Source organism: Lepisosteus platostomus, chromosome 4 (assembly GCF_059453375.1).
Source record: "Lepisosteus platostomus isolate fLepPlt1 chromosome 4, fLepPlt1.hap1, whole genome shotgun sequence".
Lineage (NCBI taxonomy): Eukaryota > Metazoa > Chordata > Actinopteri > Semionotiformes > Lepisosteidae > Lepisosteus > Lepisosteus platostomus.
In genome coordinates, this window is record NC_142614.1 from 10,390,482 (window position 1) to 10,410,041 (window position 19,560).

At 52.5% G+C, this 19,560-nt stretch overlaps 1 protein-coding gene across 3 annotated transcripts; it reads left to right on the forward strand.

The window, feature by feature from the left end:
• The first annotated feature begins 1,993 nt into the window (after window positions 1-1,993).
• On the forward strand, window positions 1,994-19,032 carry tfr2 (transferrin receptor 2). 3 transcript variants are annotated; one of them, XR_015935819.1, is made up of 19 exons: window positions 1,995-3,026; window positions 5,393-5,451; window positions 5,634-5,886; window positions 6,520-6,709; window positions 7,132-7,272; window positions 7,765-7,879; window positions 8,296-8,535; window positions 8,785-8,924; window positions 9,431-9,612; window positions 10,133-10,252; window positions 10,656-10,738; window positions 10,991-11,054; window positions 11,749-11,816; window positions 12,531-12,607; window positions 12,982-13,066; window positions 13,904-14,131; window positions 14,606-14,746; window positions 15,330-16,712; window positions 16,763-19,032. XR_015935819.1 is itself a non-coding variant. In XM_088628366.1 (18 exons), exons 2-18 carry the CDS (start codon window positions 5,422-5,424, stop codon window positions 15,570-15,572), a joined length of 2,355 nt encoding a protein of 784 aa, XP_088484492.1. In that variant the 5' UTR covers window positions 1,994-3,026; window positions 5,393-5,421; the 3' UTR covers window positions 15,573-19,032. The 3 variants fall into 3 exon arrangements, 2 of the variants coding, with proteins under 2 accessions (XP_088484492.1, XP_088484490.1); XM_088628366.1 differs by having other exon boundaries at window positions 1,994-3,026; window positions 5,679-5,886; window positions 15,330-19,032; XM_088628364.1 differs by having other exon boundaries at window positions 15,330-19,032.
• Window positions 19,033-19,560: the final 528 nt, after the last annotated feature.

Genomic DNA, 19,560 nt, shown 5'->3' on the forward strand with positions numbered 1-19,560 from the left:
TCTAGCTGCTGACTGACAGACCGCTGTGGAGCCACTGGTTCTGTCCTACTGGTCTAGCTGCTGACTGGCAGACCGCTGTGGAGCGACTGGTTCTGTCCTACTGGTCTAGCTGCTGACTGACAGACCGCTGTGGAGCCACTGGTTCTGTCCTACTGGTCTAGCTGCTGACTGGCAGACCGCTGTGGAGTGACTGGTTCTGTCCTACTGGTCTAGCTGCTGACTGGCAGACCGCTGTGGAGCCACTGGTTCTGTCCTACTGGTCTAGCTGCTGACTGACAGACCGCTGTGGAGCCACTGGTTCTGTCCTACTGGTCTAGCTGCTGACTGGCAGACAGCTGTGGAGTGACTGGTTCTGTCCTACTGGTCTAGCTGCTGACTGACAGACCGCTGTGGAGCCACTGGTTCTGTCCTACTGGTCTAGCTGCTGACTGACAGACTGCTGTGGAGCCACTGGTTCTGTCCTACTGGTCTAGCTGCTGACTGGCAGACAGCTGTGGAGTGACTGGTTCTGTCCTACTGGTCTAGCTGCTGACTGACAGACCGCTGTGGAGCCACTGGTTCTGTCCTACTGGTCTAGCTGCTGACTGACAGACCGCTGTGGAGTGACTGGTTCTGTCCTACTGGTCTAGCTGCTGACTGACAGACCGCTGTGGAGCCACTGGTTCTGTCCTACTGGTCTAGCTGCTGACTGGCAGACCGCTGTGGAGTGACTGGTTCTGTCCTACTGGTCTAGCTGCTGACTGACAGACCGCTGTGGAGCCACTGGTTCTGTCCTACTGGTCTAGCTGCTGACTGACAGACCGCTGTGGAGCCACTGGTTCTTTCCTACTGGTCTAGCTGCTGACTGACAGACCGCTGTGGAGCCACTGGTTCTGTCCTACTGGTCTAGCTGCTGACTGACAGACCGCTGTGGAGCCACTGGTTCTGTCCTACTGGTCTAGCTGCTGACTGACAGACTGCTGTGGAGCCACTGGTTCTGTCCTACTGGTCTAGCTGCTGACTGACAGACTGCTGTGGAGCCACTGGTTCTGTCCTACTGGTCTAGCTGCTGACTGACAGACCGCTGTGGAGCGACTGGTTCTGTCCTACTGGTCTAGCTGCTGACTGACAGACTGCTGTGGAGCCACTGGTTCTGTCCTACTGGTCTAGCTGCTGACTGACAGACCGCTGTGGAGCCACTGGTTCTATCCTACTGGTCTAGCTGCTGACTGACAGACTGCTGTGGAGCCACTGGTTCTGTCCTACTGGTCTAGCTGCTGACTGGCAGACCGCTGTGGAGTGACTGGTTCTGTCCTACTGGTCTAGCTGCTGACTGGCAGACCGCTGTGGAGTGACTGGTTCTGTCCTACTGGTCTAGCTGCTGACTGACAGACCGCTGTGGAGCCACTGGTTCTGTCCTACTGGTCTAGCTGCTGACTGGCAGACCGCTGTGGAGTGACTGGTTCTGTCCTACTGGTCTAGCTGCTGACTGACAGACCGCTGTGGAGCGACTGGTTCTGTCCTACTGGTCTAGCTGCTGACTGACAGACCGCTGTGGAGCCACTGGTTCTGTCCTACTGGTCTAGCTGCTGACTGGCAGACCGCTGTGGAGTGACTGGTTCTGTCCTACTGGTCTAGCTGCTGACTGACAGACCGCTGTGGAGTGACTGGTTCTGTCCTACTGGTCTAGCTGCTGACTGACAGACCGCTGTGGAGTGACTGGTTCTGTCCTACTGGTCTAGCTGCTGACTGGCAGACCGCTGTGGAGTGACTGGTTCTGTCCTACTGGTCTAGCTGCTGACTGACAGACCGCTGTGGAGCCACTGGTTCTGTCCTACTGGTCTAGCTGCTGACTGACAGACCGCTGTGGAGCCACTGGTTCTGTCCTACTGGTCTAGCTGCTGACTGACAGACCGCTGTGGAGCCACTGGTTCTGTCCTACTGGTCTAGCTGCTGACTGACAGACTGCTGTGGAGCCACTGGTTCTGTCCTACTGGTCTAGCTGCTGACTGGCAGACCGCTGTGGAGTGACTGGTTCTGTCCTACTGGTCTAGCTGCTGACTGACAGACCGCTGAGGAGCCACTGGTTCTGCCGGGTGGGTTGGGCTCCTGACCGACAGGCCGCTGTGGAGCGACAGGGCAGCGTGTGCCTCTGCGCTTAGAGAGGCCAGTGCTGTCCTGGAAGGCGACAGTGTCTTTCGCAGTGTCAGGGGGCTCCAGAGTGGCCTCGCCTGCTGGGAAATTTGATTGGTCGCAGGTTCGAATCCAGGTCATGCCACTGCTCATCAATGGCAGCAGTGCTCCTGGTACAGATACAGGTGGGAGAGCTGGGGGTGACCGTACTCTGGCAGGATGTGCCCCGCTTACAATGCAGAGAGGGTGCCTCGGAGCTCGTGATGACATCACCGAGAAGGTGCCACAGAGCCTGCGATGTGTAGGAGAACCTGTACAGCAGCTGCAGCCGTGAAGCTCTTCTTAAACCAGTGGAGATTCCAGTTAAATATAGCTTTCAGTTAAATGAAAAGAAGCAGAATGGCTGAAGGAACTTAATCTCTTCAGCCCAGGTAGGAGACAGCAGGGTGAATGCTTCATATCAGCACTGGGAAAAGCTGGAGCATTGTTATGGCATCAGCAGTGAAAGAAGGACCCATGTAGACAATAGGAAATCAAAACCAGGAGTATCAGGGTCAAGAGGGAGCCGCTCTTAACACAGGGAGTTGTGGGTGTCTGGAACGAGATGTACATTCCCTGGGAGCTTGTGTCAGGAATAGCTTGGGGGAGATCCTTGACACATGACAAGGAGCCAAGTGGGCAAGGTGGGAACCATGGATTCTGAATTGATTCTCAAGAGTTGTGCTGCTGTGCTTCAGCAACAGACCCGTAACAAGGGAAACCCTGGTTCGCCAGGGCCCCTCCCTCTGGCCAATGGCAAGCCAGAGTTGCGAGGGTGAGTGGGCGGGCTCTGGTGAGGGGCGGAGCCTCGGCAGTTCAGTGGCAGGTCTGGGCTGGCAGACTGACAGACTAGTCACCGAGAGGGACCACAGAGGGTGAGTGCTCTGCTCTTCTAAAAGCTTTGCTGTTAAGAAAATCACTGTGAACTTTACATAATGTCTGTTATCGTTTTCTAACACTTGTTTCAGAAGTTGCCTAATCGGGAGTGTTTTAGATTGTAAAGATGAGTTTTGTAGATCTAGCATTATGCTGAATCATCTGCCCTCCTTACATGAATTTTGATAATTTATTTGGAGATGGAAATGATAAGTTTTGTGCAAGAGTAAGTCATTCTGGAAAAGCAGTTAAAAGCAGCTTTTTTAGATTAATTTTGTAATATACCCAACTGTACTGTGTTAACAACAAAATAAATATAAAATATCCCTTTTGTGTTTGCTGTTCATGATCAGAGTGTCTTTCTCTGACTGTACACTACAGTACATTAACACTGCACTGAGAGAGAGGGGTTAATACAGACACACTGGACACTACAGTACATTAACACTGCACTGAGAGAGAGAGGGGTTCATACAGACACACTGGACACTACAGTCCATTAACACTGCACTGAGAGAGAGAGGTTAATACAGACACACTGGACACTACAGTACATTAACACTGCACTGAGAGAGAGAGGGGTTCATGACACACTGGACACTACAGTACATTAACACTGCACTGAGAGAGAGGGGTTAATACAGACACACTGGACACTACAGAGGGGCCTAGGAGAGCAGTGCACTGAGAGAGTAGTGGTGTTTGAAGTGTGGTTAATAAAGTTACACAGCTCCTAACAGAGTCAACAAACACACACTTCTCCCCCAGCTCTGTCTCTGTTTTGGCACTCTGGACTGGCCAATGGCAGTGCAGTGTTACTGGAGCAGGGGGTCAGGGAACTCTCCCCATGCAGGAAGCACTTGGGCACTCTGACAGTAGGATAAACAAGCCGATCTGGGCTACGCTGGGCTGTGATGAGTCTGACTACTGCTCTCAAGCAAGAGCTCCCCCCTCCCCCTGGTCTGCAGCCCTGGTGCCAGGCTGGGAGTGTTGGTATGTTCACTTTCACGGATTACCTCTCTCCCAGCCCCAGGCTCCTGCTTACTGCGTGATTAACAAAGAGGATCAGAACCCTGTACATTCCTGGAAGGATTTAAAAAAAAAAGGCAACGAACAGGATCCTAATTAACACTGCACTGAGAGAGAGGGGTTAATAAGGACACACTGGACACTACAGTCCATTAACACTGCACTGAGAGAGAGGGGTTAATACAGACACACTGGACACTACAGTCCATTAACACTGCACTGAGAGAGAGGGGTTAATACAGACACACTGGACACTACAGTCCATTAACACTGCACTGAGAGAGAGAGGGGTTAATAGAGACACACTGGACACTACAGTACATTAACACTGCACTGAGAGAGGGGTTAATACAGACACACTGGACACTACAGTCCTTTAACACCGCACTGAGAGAGAGGGGTTAATAAGGACACACTGGACACTACAGTCCATTAACACTGCACTGAGAGAGAGGGGTTAATAAGGACACACTGGACACTACAGTCCATTAACACTGCACTGAGAGAGGGGTTAATACAGACACACTGGACACTACAGTCCATTAACACTGCACTGAGAGAGAGGGGTTAATACAGACACACTGGACACTACAGTCCATTAACACTGCACTGAGAGAGAGAGGGGTTAATAAGGACACACTGGACACTACAGTCCATTAACACTGCACTGAGAGAGGGGTTAATACAGACACACTGGACACTACAGTACATTAACACTGCACTGAGAGAGAGGGGTTAATACAGACACACTGGACACTACAGTACATTAACACTGCACTGAGAGAGAGGGGTTAATACAGACACACTGGACACTACAGTATATTAAGACTGCAGCTAGGCAGGTGCAGTATGTGTTAGTGTGTCAGACTGGGTGGATCTCCTTATCGCTGGCTTCAGACTTATCATCCTTATGCAGGGAGAGGGGAATGTTTGTCCACGTGTCACTTGCTGTCACTGACGTAGCTCGTCTGGGTTTCTTATTGTGGGGGGTGGGTGTTTCTTCAGTGGGCATGCCGATCAGACCAGCTGAGGGAACGGGGAGCAGCTGATCGCCAGAGAAGAAAGAGGCATGGGAAGGGAAGGACGGAGGGAGAAGGAAAGATAGAGGCAAGAGAGGGCAGGGGGACAGGGATCAGGGAGGGATCTGTGACATGGCAGGATCTGGTGGCAGAGTGAGGAGACAGCGGTGCCAGCTGTGCGGGCAGCTCCCTGAGGATTCCCGCGTGGGAGCTGGCTGTTGGGTGGCCAGTCCGCGTGGACGTGCCCTCTCGAGCCCGGCGTGGCATGGCGTGGCCAGCCACAGAGGCCTGATTGCCCATGTGTTGTGTGCTGACAGGCTGCTACGGAGGAGTCCCGCATGATCACATGGACACCGTTCGATCCCTGCTGAGTGGGGTAAGAGCTCCTGCCCCCCCTCTCTGTCACTCCTTTCCTCAGCCTCTCCTTCACCTTCCCCTACCTCGCGCTCTCTGCTTGTCTGGATATGAGTGCATTTATCCATCTCCGTTGCTCTCAGACTGCAGTATGGAAGCACAGTGGTGGCCTTTGTTAATGTGTTAATCCCGCCCTCTCCCCAGCATTCTAACCCCGCCCCCCAGACCTCTTGCTCTATATACCGGCAGAGGCGGTGTGGGCGGGGCCTGGAGGAAGGGGACGGAGAGGAAGGCGGAGACTGCCGGGTGGAGATGAAGCTCGTCGAATCGGAGGCTGAGGAGGACTTGGAGCCGGGGCTTACCAGTGACATCACCGCGCTGGTGCTACGGAAGCCCAGAGACCGGAGACGAGCCGGCTTTTACCTCGCTCTGATTACACTGCTGATATTCACTACAGGTATACTGCTGTACACACTGCTCAGATTTAATGGAGGGATACTGCTGTCCTACATACTACCCATATTTAGCACAGGTTTACAGTGCTAGTGTTCACTGTAGATTGTTCATATGTAGTAATAGAGCAATGCAGTACAACACCGGTCCAGCCCAGTCCAGTCCAGTATATAATCCATCAGTATCATTCTGGTTACAGTAGAATGGTCACAAAGGAGAGGCACCCTGCTCAGCCTGTCTGTGAAGCACATTGATCCTGGGATCCTCTCCAGCTGTTTCTTCACAGCTCTCTGGGTGTCAGTTTCAATAACACAGCTGGAGCTGGGCCTGTTCTTCCAGACACCCACCACCCTTAGTGTAAAGTGCCTCCCGTTCCCCATCAGTGGTTCAGTTCTTAAAGTCCTCTTGCATCCTTGGATCTCTGTTTCCTGCTGGTCCTTATTTTCAATCCATTGTGTTGTTGACTTTGTCAATAACCTGCCAAGCATGGCATCCTCCCCTGTTTGGGACTAAAGGGTAATACAATCCAGAAATATGGGTCAATACAGTATGATGCTGAATAATGTTCTGCATTAGTGTACCGGCCACCAATCAGAGTCCGAGTCCTGTGCTGAGGGCGGGTTTTCTGTTGTTGCAGCATTCCTATTGGGCTATGTCACATTCCGTGGGTCGTGCTACTCCTGCGAGGAGTCTGAGGGGGAGCTGGTGCCGGTGGATGACTCCGCTGTCCTGGACTCTTCATCTGAGGATGGGGTCCTGTACCTGGGGGAGCTGAGAGAGATGCTGAGGAAATACCTGAAGGAGGAGACCATAGGCAGCACTGTGGGGTGAGAGAGGCTGATGTGTGTACAGATCCCGAGTCACGTTGACACACTGACACACTAGTGTACAGATACCATTTCACACTGACTCACTGACACACTAGGGTGCAGATACAATTTCACACTGACTCACGGATACGCATAGCGTTTCACACTGACTCACAAACACGCTAGTGATCAGATACTGTGTCACAGTGACTCAGTGACACACTGATGTGTTGATACAGTATGGACTCACTGACCACACTGATGAGCTGACTCATTGACACTCGCAATCTGATGCACCGACTCGCTTGCACACCGATGTGCTGATACACTAGTGACCTGCTGTGTACCCCACAGACATGGAGGCACTGTGACACACAGGCACGCTGATACCCCAACATTGCTGCGACACAGTATTCTCCTGGTTCTGTTTCTTCACTCAGGCACTTCAGCAGGATGCCTCATCCTCCGGGGTCCTCGGAGGGGAACAGCCTGGCGACGGAGGTGCTGGAGTTCTTCAGGCAGCTGAAGATGGATCACACCTGGACCGACTCCCATTTCGCCAACCTGCAGTTCCCGTCCAGGTAATACGGCCCAGTGCAGGCACACACTCACACTGCCCAGTCCCAGGGTGAGTGATCTGACAGGGGGTGTCAGAGGAGGGTGTGCACAGTCCTCACTCTCCTGTCAGGCTCTGTGCAGAGTCCCAGGGTGAGTGATCTGACAGGGGGTGTCAGAGGAGGGTGTGCACAGTCCTCACTCTCCTGTCAGGCTCTGTGCAGAGTCCCAGGGTGAGCGATCTGACAGGGGGTGTCAGAGGAGGGTGTGCAGAGTCCTCACTCTCCTGTCAGTTTCTGTGCAGAGTCCCAGGGTGAAGTGATCTGACAGGGGGTGTCAGAGGAGGGTGTGCACAGTCCTCACTCTCCTGTCAGGCTCTGTGCAGAGTCCCAGGGTGAGTGATCTGACAGGGGGTGTGCACAGTCCTCACTCTCCTGTCAGGCTCTGTGCAGCAGTCTGTCTGTGTCTGGAACCACTATAACCTGTCTGTCTCTCACTGTGTCTGTCTGACTGTCCAGGACACAGCCAAACACCCTCTCAGTCGTGGACAGAAATGGCAATGTGATTGAACAGATCCAACTGGAGAGACCACTGGACTCCTACTGTGCCTACAGCGGCACTGGCACTGTCAAGGTAATGATATAACCCCTCTCTCTCTCAGTGCAGTGTTGATGTACTGTAGTGTCCAGTGTCTGTATTAACCCCTCTCTCTCAGTGCAGTGTTAATGGACTGTAGTGTCCAGTGTGTCTTTATTAACCCCTCTCTCTCTCTCAGTGCAGTGTTAATGGACTGTAGTGTCCCATGTGTCTGTATTAACCTCTCTCTCTCAGTGCAGTGTTAATGGACTGTAGTGTCCAGTGTGTCTGTATTAACCCCTCTCTCTCTCTCAGTGCAGTGTTAATGGACTGTAGTGTCCAGTGTGTCTGTATTAACCCCTCTCTCTCAGTGCAGTGTTAATGGACTGTAGTGTCCAGTGTGTCTGTATTAAACCTATCCACCCTTCTCTCATTTTCCTTCCCTTCTCATGTCTCCCCCTCCCTCTCTGTAGGGGGGGCTGGTCTATGTGAACTACGGCCGCAGGGAGGATTTTGAGCTGGTGCAGTCCCTGGGAGTACCAGCAGAAGGCAATGTGGTGATCGTGCGGGTTGGGCAGCTCAGTTTCGCAGAGAAGGTGGCCAACGCCCAGCAGGCTGGAGCTGTGGGGGTCTTGATTTACCCTGACCCCGCAGATGTACCCCAGGACCCCCGTAGACTAGGCCTGGACAGCAGTGTGGCAATCTCAGAGCATGTGAGTGCAATGGTGAACAGGAACAGCATGCCTATACTCATTAGAGGTGGTACAATATCACACTCTCTGTTAGAGGACAGTATAAAATAATACACTGCAGTACAGGACAGTGCAATACTTTCTTTCGGTATTCAGAGATGGTAAATTGGGCATTGGTTTCCATTAACACAATTTACCATATATTGTTAAATAGAATTCATGCTTGCAGATGAACTGTGACCTCTGCTTCTTATTCCTAAACAATCACAGGTGCACATGGGCACGGGTGACCCCTTCACCCCTGGCTTCCCCTCCTTTAACCACACCCAGTTCCCACCCACCAAGTCCTCGGGCCTGCCCTCAATACCTGCCCTGCCCATCAGTGCCAACGTGGCATCCAAGCTGCTGAGGTAGACCTGCCCCCAACCCTCTGTCTCAGTGCAGTGTTAATGTACTGTAGTGTCCAGTGTGTCTGTATTAACCCCTCTCTCTCTCAGTGCAGTGTTAATGGACTGTAGTGACCAGTGTGTCTGTATTAACTCGTCTCTCTCTCAGTGCAGTGTTAATGTACTGTAGTGTCCAGTGTGTCTGTATTAACCCCTCTCTCTCTCAGTGCAGTGTTAATGGACTGTAGTGACCAGTGTGTCTGTATTAACCCCTCTGTCTCAGTGCAGTGTTAATGTACGGTAGTGTCCAGTGTGTCTGTATTAACCCTTCTCTCTCAGTGCAGTGTTAATGTACTGTAGTGTCCAGTGTGTCTGTATTAACCCCTCTCTCTCAGTGCAGTGTTAATGTACTGTAGTGTCCAGTGTGTCTGTATTAACTCGTCTCTCTCTCAGTGCAGTGTTAATGTACTGTAGTGTCCAGTGTGTCTGTATTAATGTCTCTATCTTTTGGTCTAATTTTAAAATATCAGTCAGCTCTCTGGACCTGTGTCTCCACGAGGGTGGCAGGGACGCCTGCCCTATGTCCGTTACGCTTTGGGACCAGGGCTCAACTCAGGCGATGGCCGCCAGATCAGGCTGGGTGTCTACAACAGCATGAGTGCGATACTGCTCAACAACATCTTTAGCTCCATAGAGGGATACAGTGAGCCAGGTGAGTTACATATTGACACCCTGCTACACAGACTGACTACACCCTGACTGACTGATTCACAGACAAACTGACAGTGACAATTTGACTGATTCTGACACAGTGACTGACAGCCTTACAGATTGAATACATACTGAGTGACCGATTCACAGACTGACACCCTGACTGATTCTGACACACTGACTGACAGCCTGACAGATTGAGCACACCCTGACTGAGTGACTGATCCAGAGACTGACACCCTGACTGATACTGATACACTGACTGACAGCCTGACAGATTGAATACATACTGAGTGACTGATTCACAGACTGACACCCTGACTGATACTGATACACTGACGGACAGCCTGACAGATTGAGCACACCCTGACTGAGTGACTGATACAGAGACTGACACCCTGACTGATACTGATACACTGACCGGCAGCCTCACTGACTGTTGTGTGTTGTGAAGTAATGTACCATGCTGTCCAGCTTGTGTGTATCAATGCCCCTCTCTCTCTCTCTCTCTTTTTCTCCAGATCAGTACATCATTATTGGTGCCCAGCGAGACTCTTGGGATCCAGGGGCAGCCAAGTCGGCTGTTGGCACTGCCATCCTGATGGAGCTGGCCCGTACATTCAGCGCCATGGTCCAGAACGGTCAGTCTCCTGCACCTGTCACTGGGAGAGCTCACCTACCATCGCCCTCCGCTTGCCAGCACAGCACACTGCACTCACAATCTCTCTCACAACCTTTCTTGCTGATTTTATTGTTTATTTTCGACATTTTCATTTCCAAGTCCAGTTCACATGCGGTAGGTACTGTATCTCAGTTCGTCTCAGCAACTCTTGTGCTGCTCAGAGAGAGGACAGGCAGCCCCACAGTGCCTTGCAGGACAGCACCCCTCACAGATGAGAGCTGTTGTGAGGCTCCTCCTTGCTGTGGCTCCTCTGGTGCACCTCCTCTTGGGGAACTGGGGTCACAACTGGCCAGTGACTCAGGCTGTCCCTTTTCTTATGTTTTTCCCTCTCTTTCCATCTCTCCTTGGCTGGTCTCCCTCAGGGTTCCAGCCTAGGAGGAGTCTGCTGTTCGTCAGCTGGGATGCAGGTGACTTTGGCAGTGTTGGCGCCACCGAGTGGCTGGAGGTAGGAACTGCGGTTTAAAGGCTGCTTTTTTTTTAGGTGTGTAGCTGTGTACTGTATATGCTCCATTAAGTCTTAGACACAGTACTGGGTGGGCCCTCGGCGAAGTTCCCCTGGAACACATCAGAATATCATGTCTGGTTGACCATATATACCACTGCATTGTGTTGGCGAGTCCTGCCCTAGAAATTAGTATCAATATGTCTGTGTCACAGTGGCACAGGTGTTGTGACCATTGCCCCCTTTTTTTGTCAGGGTTACCTCTCCATGTTGCACCTGAAGGCAATCGCCTATTTCAGTCTGGACCGTGCAGTTCTGGGTAAGAAGAATCTCCTTTCCTTTCCTTTTCTCTGTTTCTGCCCTCCCTCCTTTTATCCGTCTTCCTCTTCCTCTTCCTCCATTTCTGTCCACCACTAGCCCCTCCCTCTGTCCTCACAGGCTGTTCACTCCCCCAGCCCCAGCTCCAGCTCCTCCTCCTGTCATCACAGGCTGTACATCCCCCAGCCCCAGCTCCAGCTCCTCCTCCTGTCATCACAGGCTGTTCACTCCCCCAGCCCCGCCTCCAGCCACTCCCTCTGTCACCACAGGCTGTTCACACCCCCAGCCCCGCCCCAGCTCCTCCCTCTGTCCTCACAGGCTGTTCACTCCCCCAGCCCCGCCTCCAGCTCCTCCCTCTGTCATCACAGGCTTTTCACACCCCCAGCCCCTCCCTCTGCCATCATAGGCTGTTCACTCCCCCAGCCCCGCCTCCAGCCCCCCCCTCTGCCATCATAGGCTGTTCACTCCCCCAGCCCCGCCTCCAGCCCCTCCCTCTGTCCTCACAGGCTGTTCACTCCCCCAGCCACGCCTCCAGCTCCTCCCTCTGTCCTCACAGACTGTTCACACCCCCAGCCCCGCCTCCAGCTCCTCCCTCTGTCATCACAGCCTGTTCACATCCCCTCCTCTGCCCGCAGCCCCTCCCTCAGTGCTCTTATCCTCTGATGCTCACAGTGCTTGGCTCCTTTGTCTTCCAGGGGATGACAAGCTGTCAGTCTACTCCAGCCCCCTGCTGGCCAAACTTGTTGAAGTAGCCATGAACCAGGTTAGTGTAAAGAACTGGAAACTGTAACATCTTCACAGGAAAAAGAACATTACAATTTATTTTTAAGTAGCCCAGGTCAAAAATTAATTCCAGAAGAAGCAGTGTTGCAAGACGTCACAAACTAGCTTAGAGGGGCTGCAGGCCATCACATTGACCCTCACTGTTCTTGGGCAAGAGGTCGGGAATCTGGGAAGGGGGCCACTGGAAATCTCTTAGGGAGCAGCACACCACATGCCATGCCACAAACAGCCACAGGAGGGCGCTGCTGAGGAGCAAGACAGCCCTGGCCATGCCGCCTCTGATTGTGGAATCACAGTAACAGTGGGCTGGTCAAAGATGGGCTTAAGGAGCTAATGTGGATTTTGATTTAATCATCCTTACTACCTGTGAAGCTCAGGAGCGCCTCCTGTTGGCTTGAGGTGGCGGTGCAGGGTATGCCTCCACTGTCCCGCCTGCTGTGCTGGTAGGATCATCAGCAGGGTGGAGCCCGGGGCAGCTTGTTGACTCACAAGTGAGGAGGAAGCAAGTCTCTCTCATTTTGGTGGGTTTGGAGCAAGATAACAGTCCCTCTCTCTCTCCGTCTCCCTCTCCTGCTCTCCCTTCCCCCCTCAAATCCCACCTCCTCCCTCCCTCTTCCTTCCTCTCCCCCTTTCCCTACTGCCTCTCTCTCCTACATCTTCATCTGTCATCTGCTTCCTTCACTGTCCTCCTCAGGTGGAGCACCCCAAGCACGCCGGCCAGACGATCAACAGCTACACCCAGAGCCAGGGCAGCTCCTGGGGGAGTCCATTGTGAGTGTCCCCACCCTGGGGTAGCTTGCCGTGATGGTGCTATACTGATGTACGGGAGCTGTGTGGGATAATGTGTAGAAACACGTGACGCAGTGTTGGTTCGAGTAGGGGGCTGCGTCAGCAGGCGTAGGCTGCAAAGGAACAAGTACAGGTTTATTCCTGTGCTGAAAAGAGAAGAAAGGAAACACAACGTTTCGGCTGTGGAGCCTTCTTCGGATGTGTTCCCTCACTGAAACGTTGTGTTTCTTTTCTTCTCTTCTTAGCGTGGAATAAACCTTGACTTGTTCCTGACGCAGTGCTATACTGTCAATAACGGGGTTCACAAGCATGTAATAACAGCAGAAAGAGGTGGATTAATTGTGTCTCTGTCTCAGAGTGAAGCCGCTGTTTCTGAACAGTGGGGCCTACAGCTTTACAGCCTTTGCAGGAGTACCGGCCATGGAGCTACAGTTCACTGAGGTACAACTACCTGTACATAACTTTCTATATACGCTGCAGTTTTCTGGTGTACAGTATGTACACTCCTGTATACAGTACTGTCCACTGCTACAGTATATATATGCACTCCTATATACAGTATTGGACTGTCCATTGCTATGTATACACTGTTATATACAGTCCTGTTTAATGCATTCCTGTACACCACTCTGTCCACTGCTGTGTATATATACTATAATGTACTGTGCACTTCTGAATATGGTGCATATGGATAAACACTGACATACAGACGAATCTAGATGCTTGTGCATACCCTGACACCCCTCTACACTGCATAGTGACACCCCTCTGCACTGCACAGTGACACCGTGACACCCCTCTGCACTGCACAGTGACACCCTGACACCCCTCTGCACTGCACAGTGACACCGTGACACCCCTCTGCACTGCACAGTGACACCGTGACACCCCTCTGCACTGCACAGTGACACCCTGACACCCCTCTGCACTGCACAGTGACACCCTGACACCCCTCTGCACTGCACAGTGACACCGTGACACCCCTCTGCACTGCACAGTGACACCGTGACACCCCTCTGCACTGCACAGTGACACCCTGACACCCCTCTGCACTGCACAGTGACACCCTGACACCCCTCTGCACTGCACAGTGACACCGTGACACCCCTCTGCACTGCACAGTGACACCCTGACACCCCTCTGCACTGCACAGTGACACCCTGACACCCCTCTGCACTGCACAGTGACACCGTGACACCCCTCTGCACTGCACAGTGACACCGTGACACCCCTCTGCACTGCACAGTGACACCCTGACACACTCTCTCCTCACCGCAGGAGGCGCGGCCCTACCCCTTCACCAACACACCGCTGGACACGGCGGACCGGCTGCAGGAGTTCCTGCAGGGCCGGCTGCCCGAGGTGGCGCTGGCTGTGGCCGAGCTGGTGGGCCAGATGGCGCTGCGCCTGGCGCATGACCACATCGTGCCGCTGGACTTCCCCTGCTACAGCGAGACCACGCTGCAGTTCAGCGCCCAGCTCAGCAAGTACTCGGCCGAGCTGCAGGTATGGGCCGGCCTGACGGGGGAGCAGGGGTCTCTGGTCTCTGTCTGGGAGGGTCTGGGCTGGCTGGGCAGGAGCTAGAAGCACTCTTTGTGTTGACCTGTGGGTGCCATAGTGTACATTAACACTCATGTGTACTCTATATATACTGTGCCCTGTCCTGTGTGTCAGTTACCCACTCTCTCAGTGTGGTGTGTATTACCCTGTCTCTCTCCCTCAGTGCAGTGTGTATTAACCTGTCTCTCTCTCAATGCAGTGTGTATTAACCTATCTCTCTCTCTTAGTGCTGTGTCTATTAACCTGTCTCTCTTTCTTTGTGTAGTGTGTATTAACCTGTGTCTCTCCCTCAGTGCTATGTGTATTACCCTATCTCTCTCTTAGTGCTGTGTGTATTAACCTGTCTCTCTTTCTCTGTGCAGTGTGTATAGACCTGTCTCTCTCTTGGTGCAGTATGTATAAACCTGTCTTTCTCTGTAGGAGCGGGGCCTCTCTCCTCACTGGGTGTTCACAGCGCGTGGGGATTATAACCGTGCAGCTGAGAAGCTGAGAGAAACCATTCTGAACAGCGATGTCCAGGATGACAAGATAACACGCCTGTACAACATGCGGATCATGAGGGTCTGTACTCATTGCCCTGTCTGTGTCGCTGTTGTTCTAGCTGCTCAGTGGTGTGTTGTGTGTGAAGTACTACTTCCTGTTTACCTGTCTGTACTTCCTGTCTATCTGTCAGTCTGACTCACTGGCGGTGTATTGTGTGTCTGTGCAGGTGGAGTACTACTTCCTGTTTACCTGTCTGTACTTCCTGTCTACCTGTCTGTCTGACTCAATGGCGGTGTGTTGTGTGTCTGCGCAGGTGGAGTACTACTTCCTGTTTACCTGTCTGTACTTCCTGTCTATCTGTCAGTCTGACTCACTGGCGGTGTATTGTGTGTCTGTGCAGGTGGAGTACTACTTCCTGTTTACCTGTCTGTACTTCCTGTCTACCTGTCTGTCTGACGCAATGGCGGTGTGTTGTGTGTCTGCGCAGGTGGAGTACTACTTCCTGTTTACCTGTCTGTACTTCCTGTCTATCTGTCTGTCTGACTCAATGGCGGTGTGTTGTGTGTCTGCGCAGGTGGAGTACTACTTCCTGTTTACCTGTCTGTACTTCCTGTCTATCTGTCTGTCTGACTCACTGGCGGTGTATTGTGTGTCTGTGCAGGTGGAGTACTACTTCCTGTCTCAGTATGTTTCCGCCGTGGAGACTCCCTTCCGCCACGTGCTGCACGGCCGCGGCGATCACACACTGAGCGCGCTCACAGAGCACCTGGCTTTGCTGCGCTCGAACCCGGAGAAGTTTGACGAGGCGCGGTTCCGCAAACAGCTGGCACTGCTCACCTGGACTCTGCAGGGGGCAGCAAACGCTCTGAGTGGAGACGTCTGGAATATTGACAACCTCTTTTAGAGCTGGTGACACTGACACTGATACACAGACATTGACACTGACTCACTGACGCTGACTCACTGACACTGACTGACGCACTGACGCTAACACACGGACATTGACACTGACTGACGCACTGACGCTGACACACTTACATTGATACTGACTGACGCAATGACGCTGACACATGGACATTGACACTGAGTGATGCACTGATGCTGACACACGGACAGTGATACTGACTGATGCATTGACGCTGACACACGGACATTGACGCTGACTGACGCACTGACTCACTGATGCTGACACACGGACACGGACACTGACTGACGTACTGACGCTGACACATGGACATTGACACTGACGCACTGACGCTGACACACAAACACTGATACTGACTGACGCACTGACTCACTGACGCTGACACAGAGACACTGATACTGACTGTCGCTGACACACTGACACTGACTGACGCACTGACTCACTGACGCTGACACACGGACACTGATACTGACTGACACACTGATGCTGACTCACGGACATTGACACTGAGTGATGTACTGACGCTGACACATGGACACTGATACTGACTGACGCTGACACATGGACATTGACACTGACGCACTGACGCTGACACAAAAACACTGATACTGACTGACGCACTGACTCACTGACGCTGACACAGAGACACTGATACTGACTGTCGCTGACACACTGACACTGACTGACGCACTGACTCACTGACGCTGACACACGGACACTGATACTGACTGACACACTGATGCTGACTCACGGACATTGACACTGAGTGACGTACTGACGCTGACACATGGACACTGATACTGACTGACGCTGACACATGGACATTGACACTGACGCACTGACGCTGACACACAAACACTGATACTGACTGACGCACTGACTCACTGACGCTGACACAGAGACACTGATACTGACTGTCACTGACACTGACTGACGCACTGACTCACTGACGCTGACACACGGACACTGATACTGACTGACACACTGATGCTGACTCACTGATACTGACTGATGCACTGATGCTGATACACGGACACTGATACTGACTGATGCACTGACTCACTGACGCTGACACACGGACTGTCTCATTGACAATCTGACTGACTGACACACTGACAGGCTGACACTGACTGTTTCATTGACAGTCTGACTGACTGACACACTGACAGGCTGACACTGACTCACTGACTGTCTCATTGACGGACTGACTGACTGACAGCCTGACACTGTCTCATTGACGATCTGACCGACTGACAGGCGCCCTCCCATCTGTGTGTTAGTGGGGTGTATGAAGCTCCCTTTAATGTAGTTGTTTTTCTGTTGTCTGGCAGTGGCAGCAGCACCTGTCTTGTTTGGGTGTGTCTTTAATTAGTGTTAATTTATCAGCGATTGCTATTGATTCTTTTTTTTATTGCCAAGTAATAATGAGCTCGTTACCAATGTAAGCAGTAATTATCGGGAGCAGTGCCTCCCATAATTATGACAGTTATACTGTCGTCCAATCAGAAAGCAGCATCTGCTACCAATCTGCGGTGATGTCATAGAGCAGTGGGGGGCGGGGCACTGGCTGATTCCTCAGAGGGCAGCGTGGAGACCAGCGGTGCAGGTCAAAGTTCACACGCCCTTGCACGACCTCGCTCTGCTCTGTGACCTCAACTAGGCGCTGCCTTGCCAGTGTTATTGGGATCCAGTAACACCTTGAAGAGTTTCCAGGAAACAGTCTGGAAAGCAACACTGTATTATCGGGAACAGTGATTCCCATAATTTATTATATCTGTTTGTGATTTAAAAAAAAAAAGGTTGGCTCTTTCAGTACCAGGCTCGGCCCAGATTTGTGACAATCCTCTTTTGTTTGCTACCAATTCGAAGGCGTCTGTGGGAATCCTGTCACCTCCCTGAGACCTCCTCAGTTTCAGAGTGAGAAACCGCACGCCTGACGTGCGCAGAGCGTGGTGCCCCGCAGCACAGCGAGGCAGCACACCTCTCGCCGACACTGCTGCCCCATCGCAGGCTCCCTCCCCCAACTCGCCACCGGGGCGGCGCTGTTGCACAGCACCCGAATCGAGCCCACCCATCCCTGGAGGCTTCTGGCCAGTTCTGTGCACCCCCCTCGGGGGACGCCGGTCCCAGTGGGCTGGTGCTAGAACCCAGACTGGGACCAGCGATGTCAGAACCCCTGGGGTTTGCCCGCTAATCCATCTCACACATGAGCTGTAAGAGGGAGAGTTGGATTCTCCCACAGAGCCGGTCTGTAGGAAAACAGGATATTCCACAAGAGCCGGTTTTCCAGGCTCCCAGACTTAACCCTGGGAACGAACTTGGTGCTGAGAAAGCAGATCACTTCTGGTGATGACTCTGGAATGTTGACTTTCATTGCTTCGGTGTGCACGCGTGTTAACAGCGTCGACGATCTGGTAGGTGAGTCTCTCTCCAGCCCGGAGGCACTCTTTTTCCAGCCCGAGAGTCTTAGGACTCGCAGAACCGCTTGAGCCCTTAAGCAGGTGGGCCAGTCGTTCCTTCTGCCACCTCTGCCAACTCCTGTAAGGGTGTCTTGCCTCACACCCTCGCCCCCTTGTGGCCGTTGGAGGAATTGCTTAAATCTGAGCTGAGGAAAATATATCTATCCTGATACCACAAATAACGGCTCTGTGCTGCAGAGCCTGTCACAGTAGTCGTGATCACGGGTGCAGGGATGGAGAAAGAGCTTCTGGTCACACGGGGGGGCGTGTCCAGCGCTCTCTCGCGCTGGAAGCAGTCGGCCGACAGGAGACCTGACATGATAGCCGGAGCGGGAGGGAGGGTAATCAGCAGCTCAGGGAGGTCCTGCCTTGTTTCCCCACCCATTCTCAGTGACAAGATAAATCGGCTCCAAAAGTCTAAAGGCGCCTCATGATCAAAGGTTGTAGACTGGAAGCTCTAGATCAGGGGTGTCAGACTCATTCCTGGGGCGTTTGGTAGTGAGAGCTGGCCTAACTATTTGAGTAGCTGCCTAATTGTAGAACTTCTAAGATGGGTGACTTACAGGTCACTGTACCTTTAATGAAATGAATATCTCGTCTAATCAAGTGCTAAAGACTTTAGGGGAAAAAAATACCCTTCACACATCTTATTTAGAAACAATGATGTTCAGTTGTTTAACTGACTAAGCAGGTTAGAATAAAAGTCGCAAGACACCAGGACCTCCATAAACTGCGCTTGAGATCCTTGCCCTAGGTGTGATTCAAGTAGGACACAACACCATGCACATAAAAGGAGGCAGCACCAACACCACAGCTGTATTTGTCTTTCCTGGGCCTGAGGTAGATGGTCAAACAGTAGGCGGAACAGGGTGTTTCTGGGGGATTGAGAGACTTTGGTTTGATAGGAGGGGACAGTGTGCGCAGTGTGTTACTACTGTACTTACTTCCAATCGGATCTCTAATAAAGCTTTCCAACACGAGCCTGTTGCCAGCAAGCAGAGCATTGTTGCTTCACATCCTGTCTTGCACCCTCACCTGTGAGATTTGACAAGCTGTGCAGTTTGGTTCTTACCCTGCAGGGAGAGATTCTTCACACAGCGGAAGTGCAGACTGGTTCAGCGCTCCCCAGTGTTCAAAGGGCTCTGAACCCTCTGGTGACCCCAGTGTCCTCGTGCTTTTCTGCAGGACCCTCGGTTGCTGAATTGAGCCCCTGAGTCAGGTTCATAAGGCCCCTCTGATTGCCTCCCACTCTTGAAAAGAGGACGTGTTCAGTTGCAGAACTGACATCAATTCAAAAAGGACTCCTTAGTGGTTTGCTGGTTGTGCAAGAGCTCAGCACCTTTAGGAAAGGGGGCGCAGCTCCAGCCCAGGAAGGGTCCCACAGGTCTTTTACACCTCCAGCAGCGAAAGGGCGGGGAAGAGCCGGTGATTGGCTCGGCTCAGCAAGACCCCTGCAGACAGTGGCCTCTCTTCATGTGCTCCATGCAGACGTGTCAAACGGCTCAGTC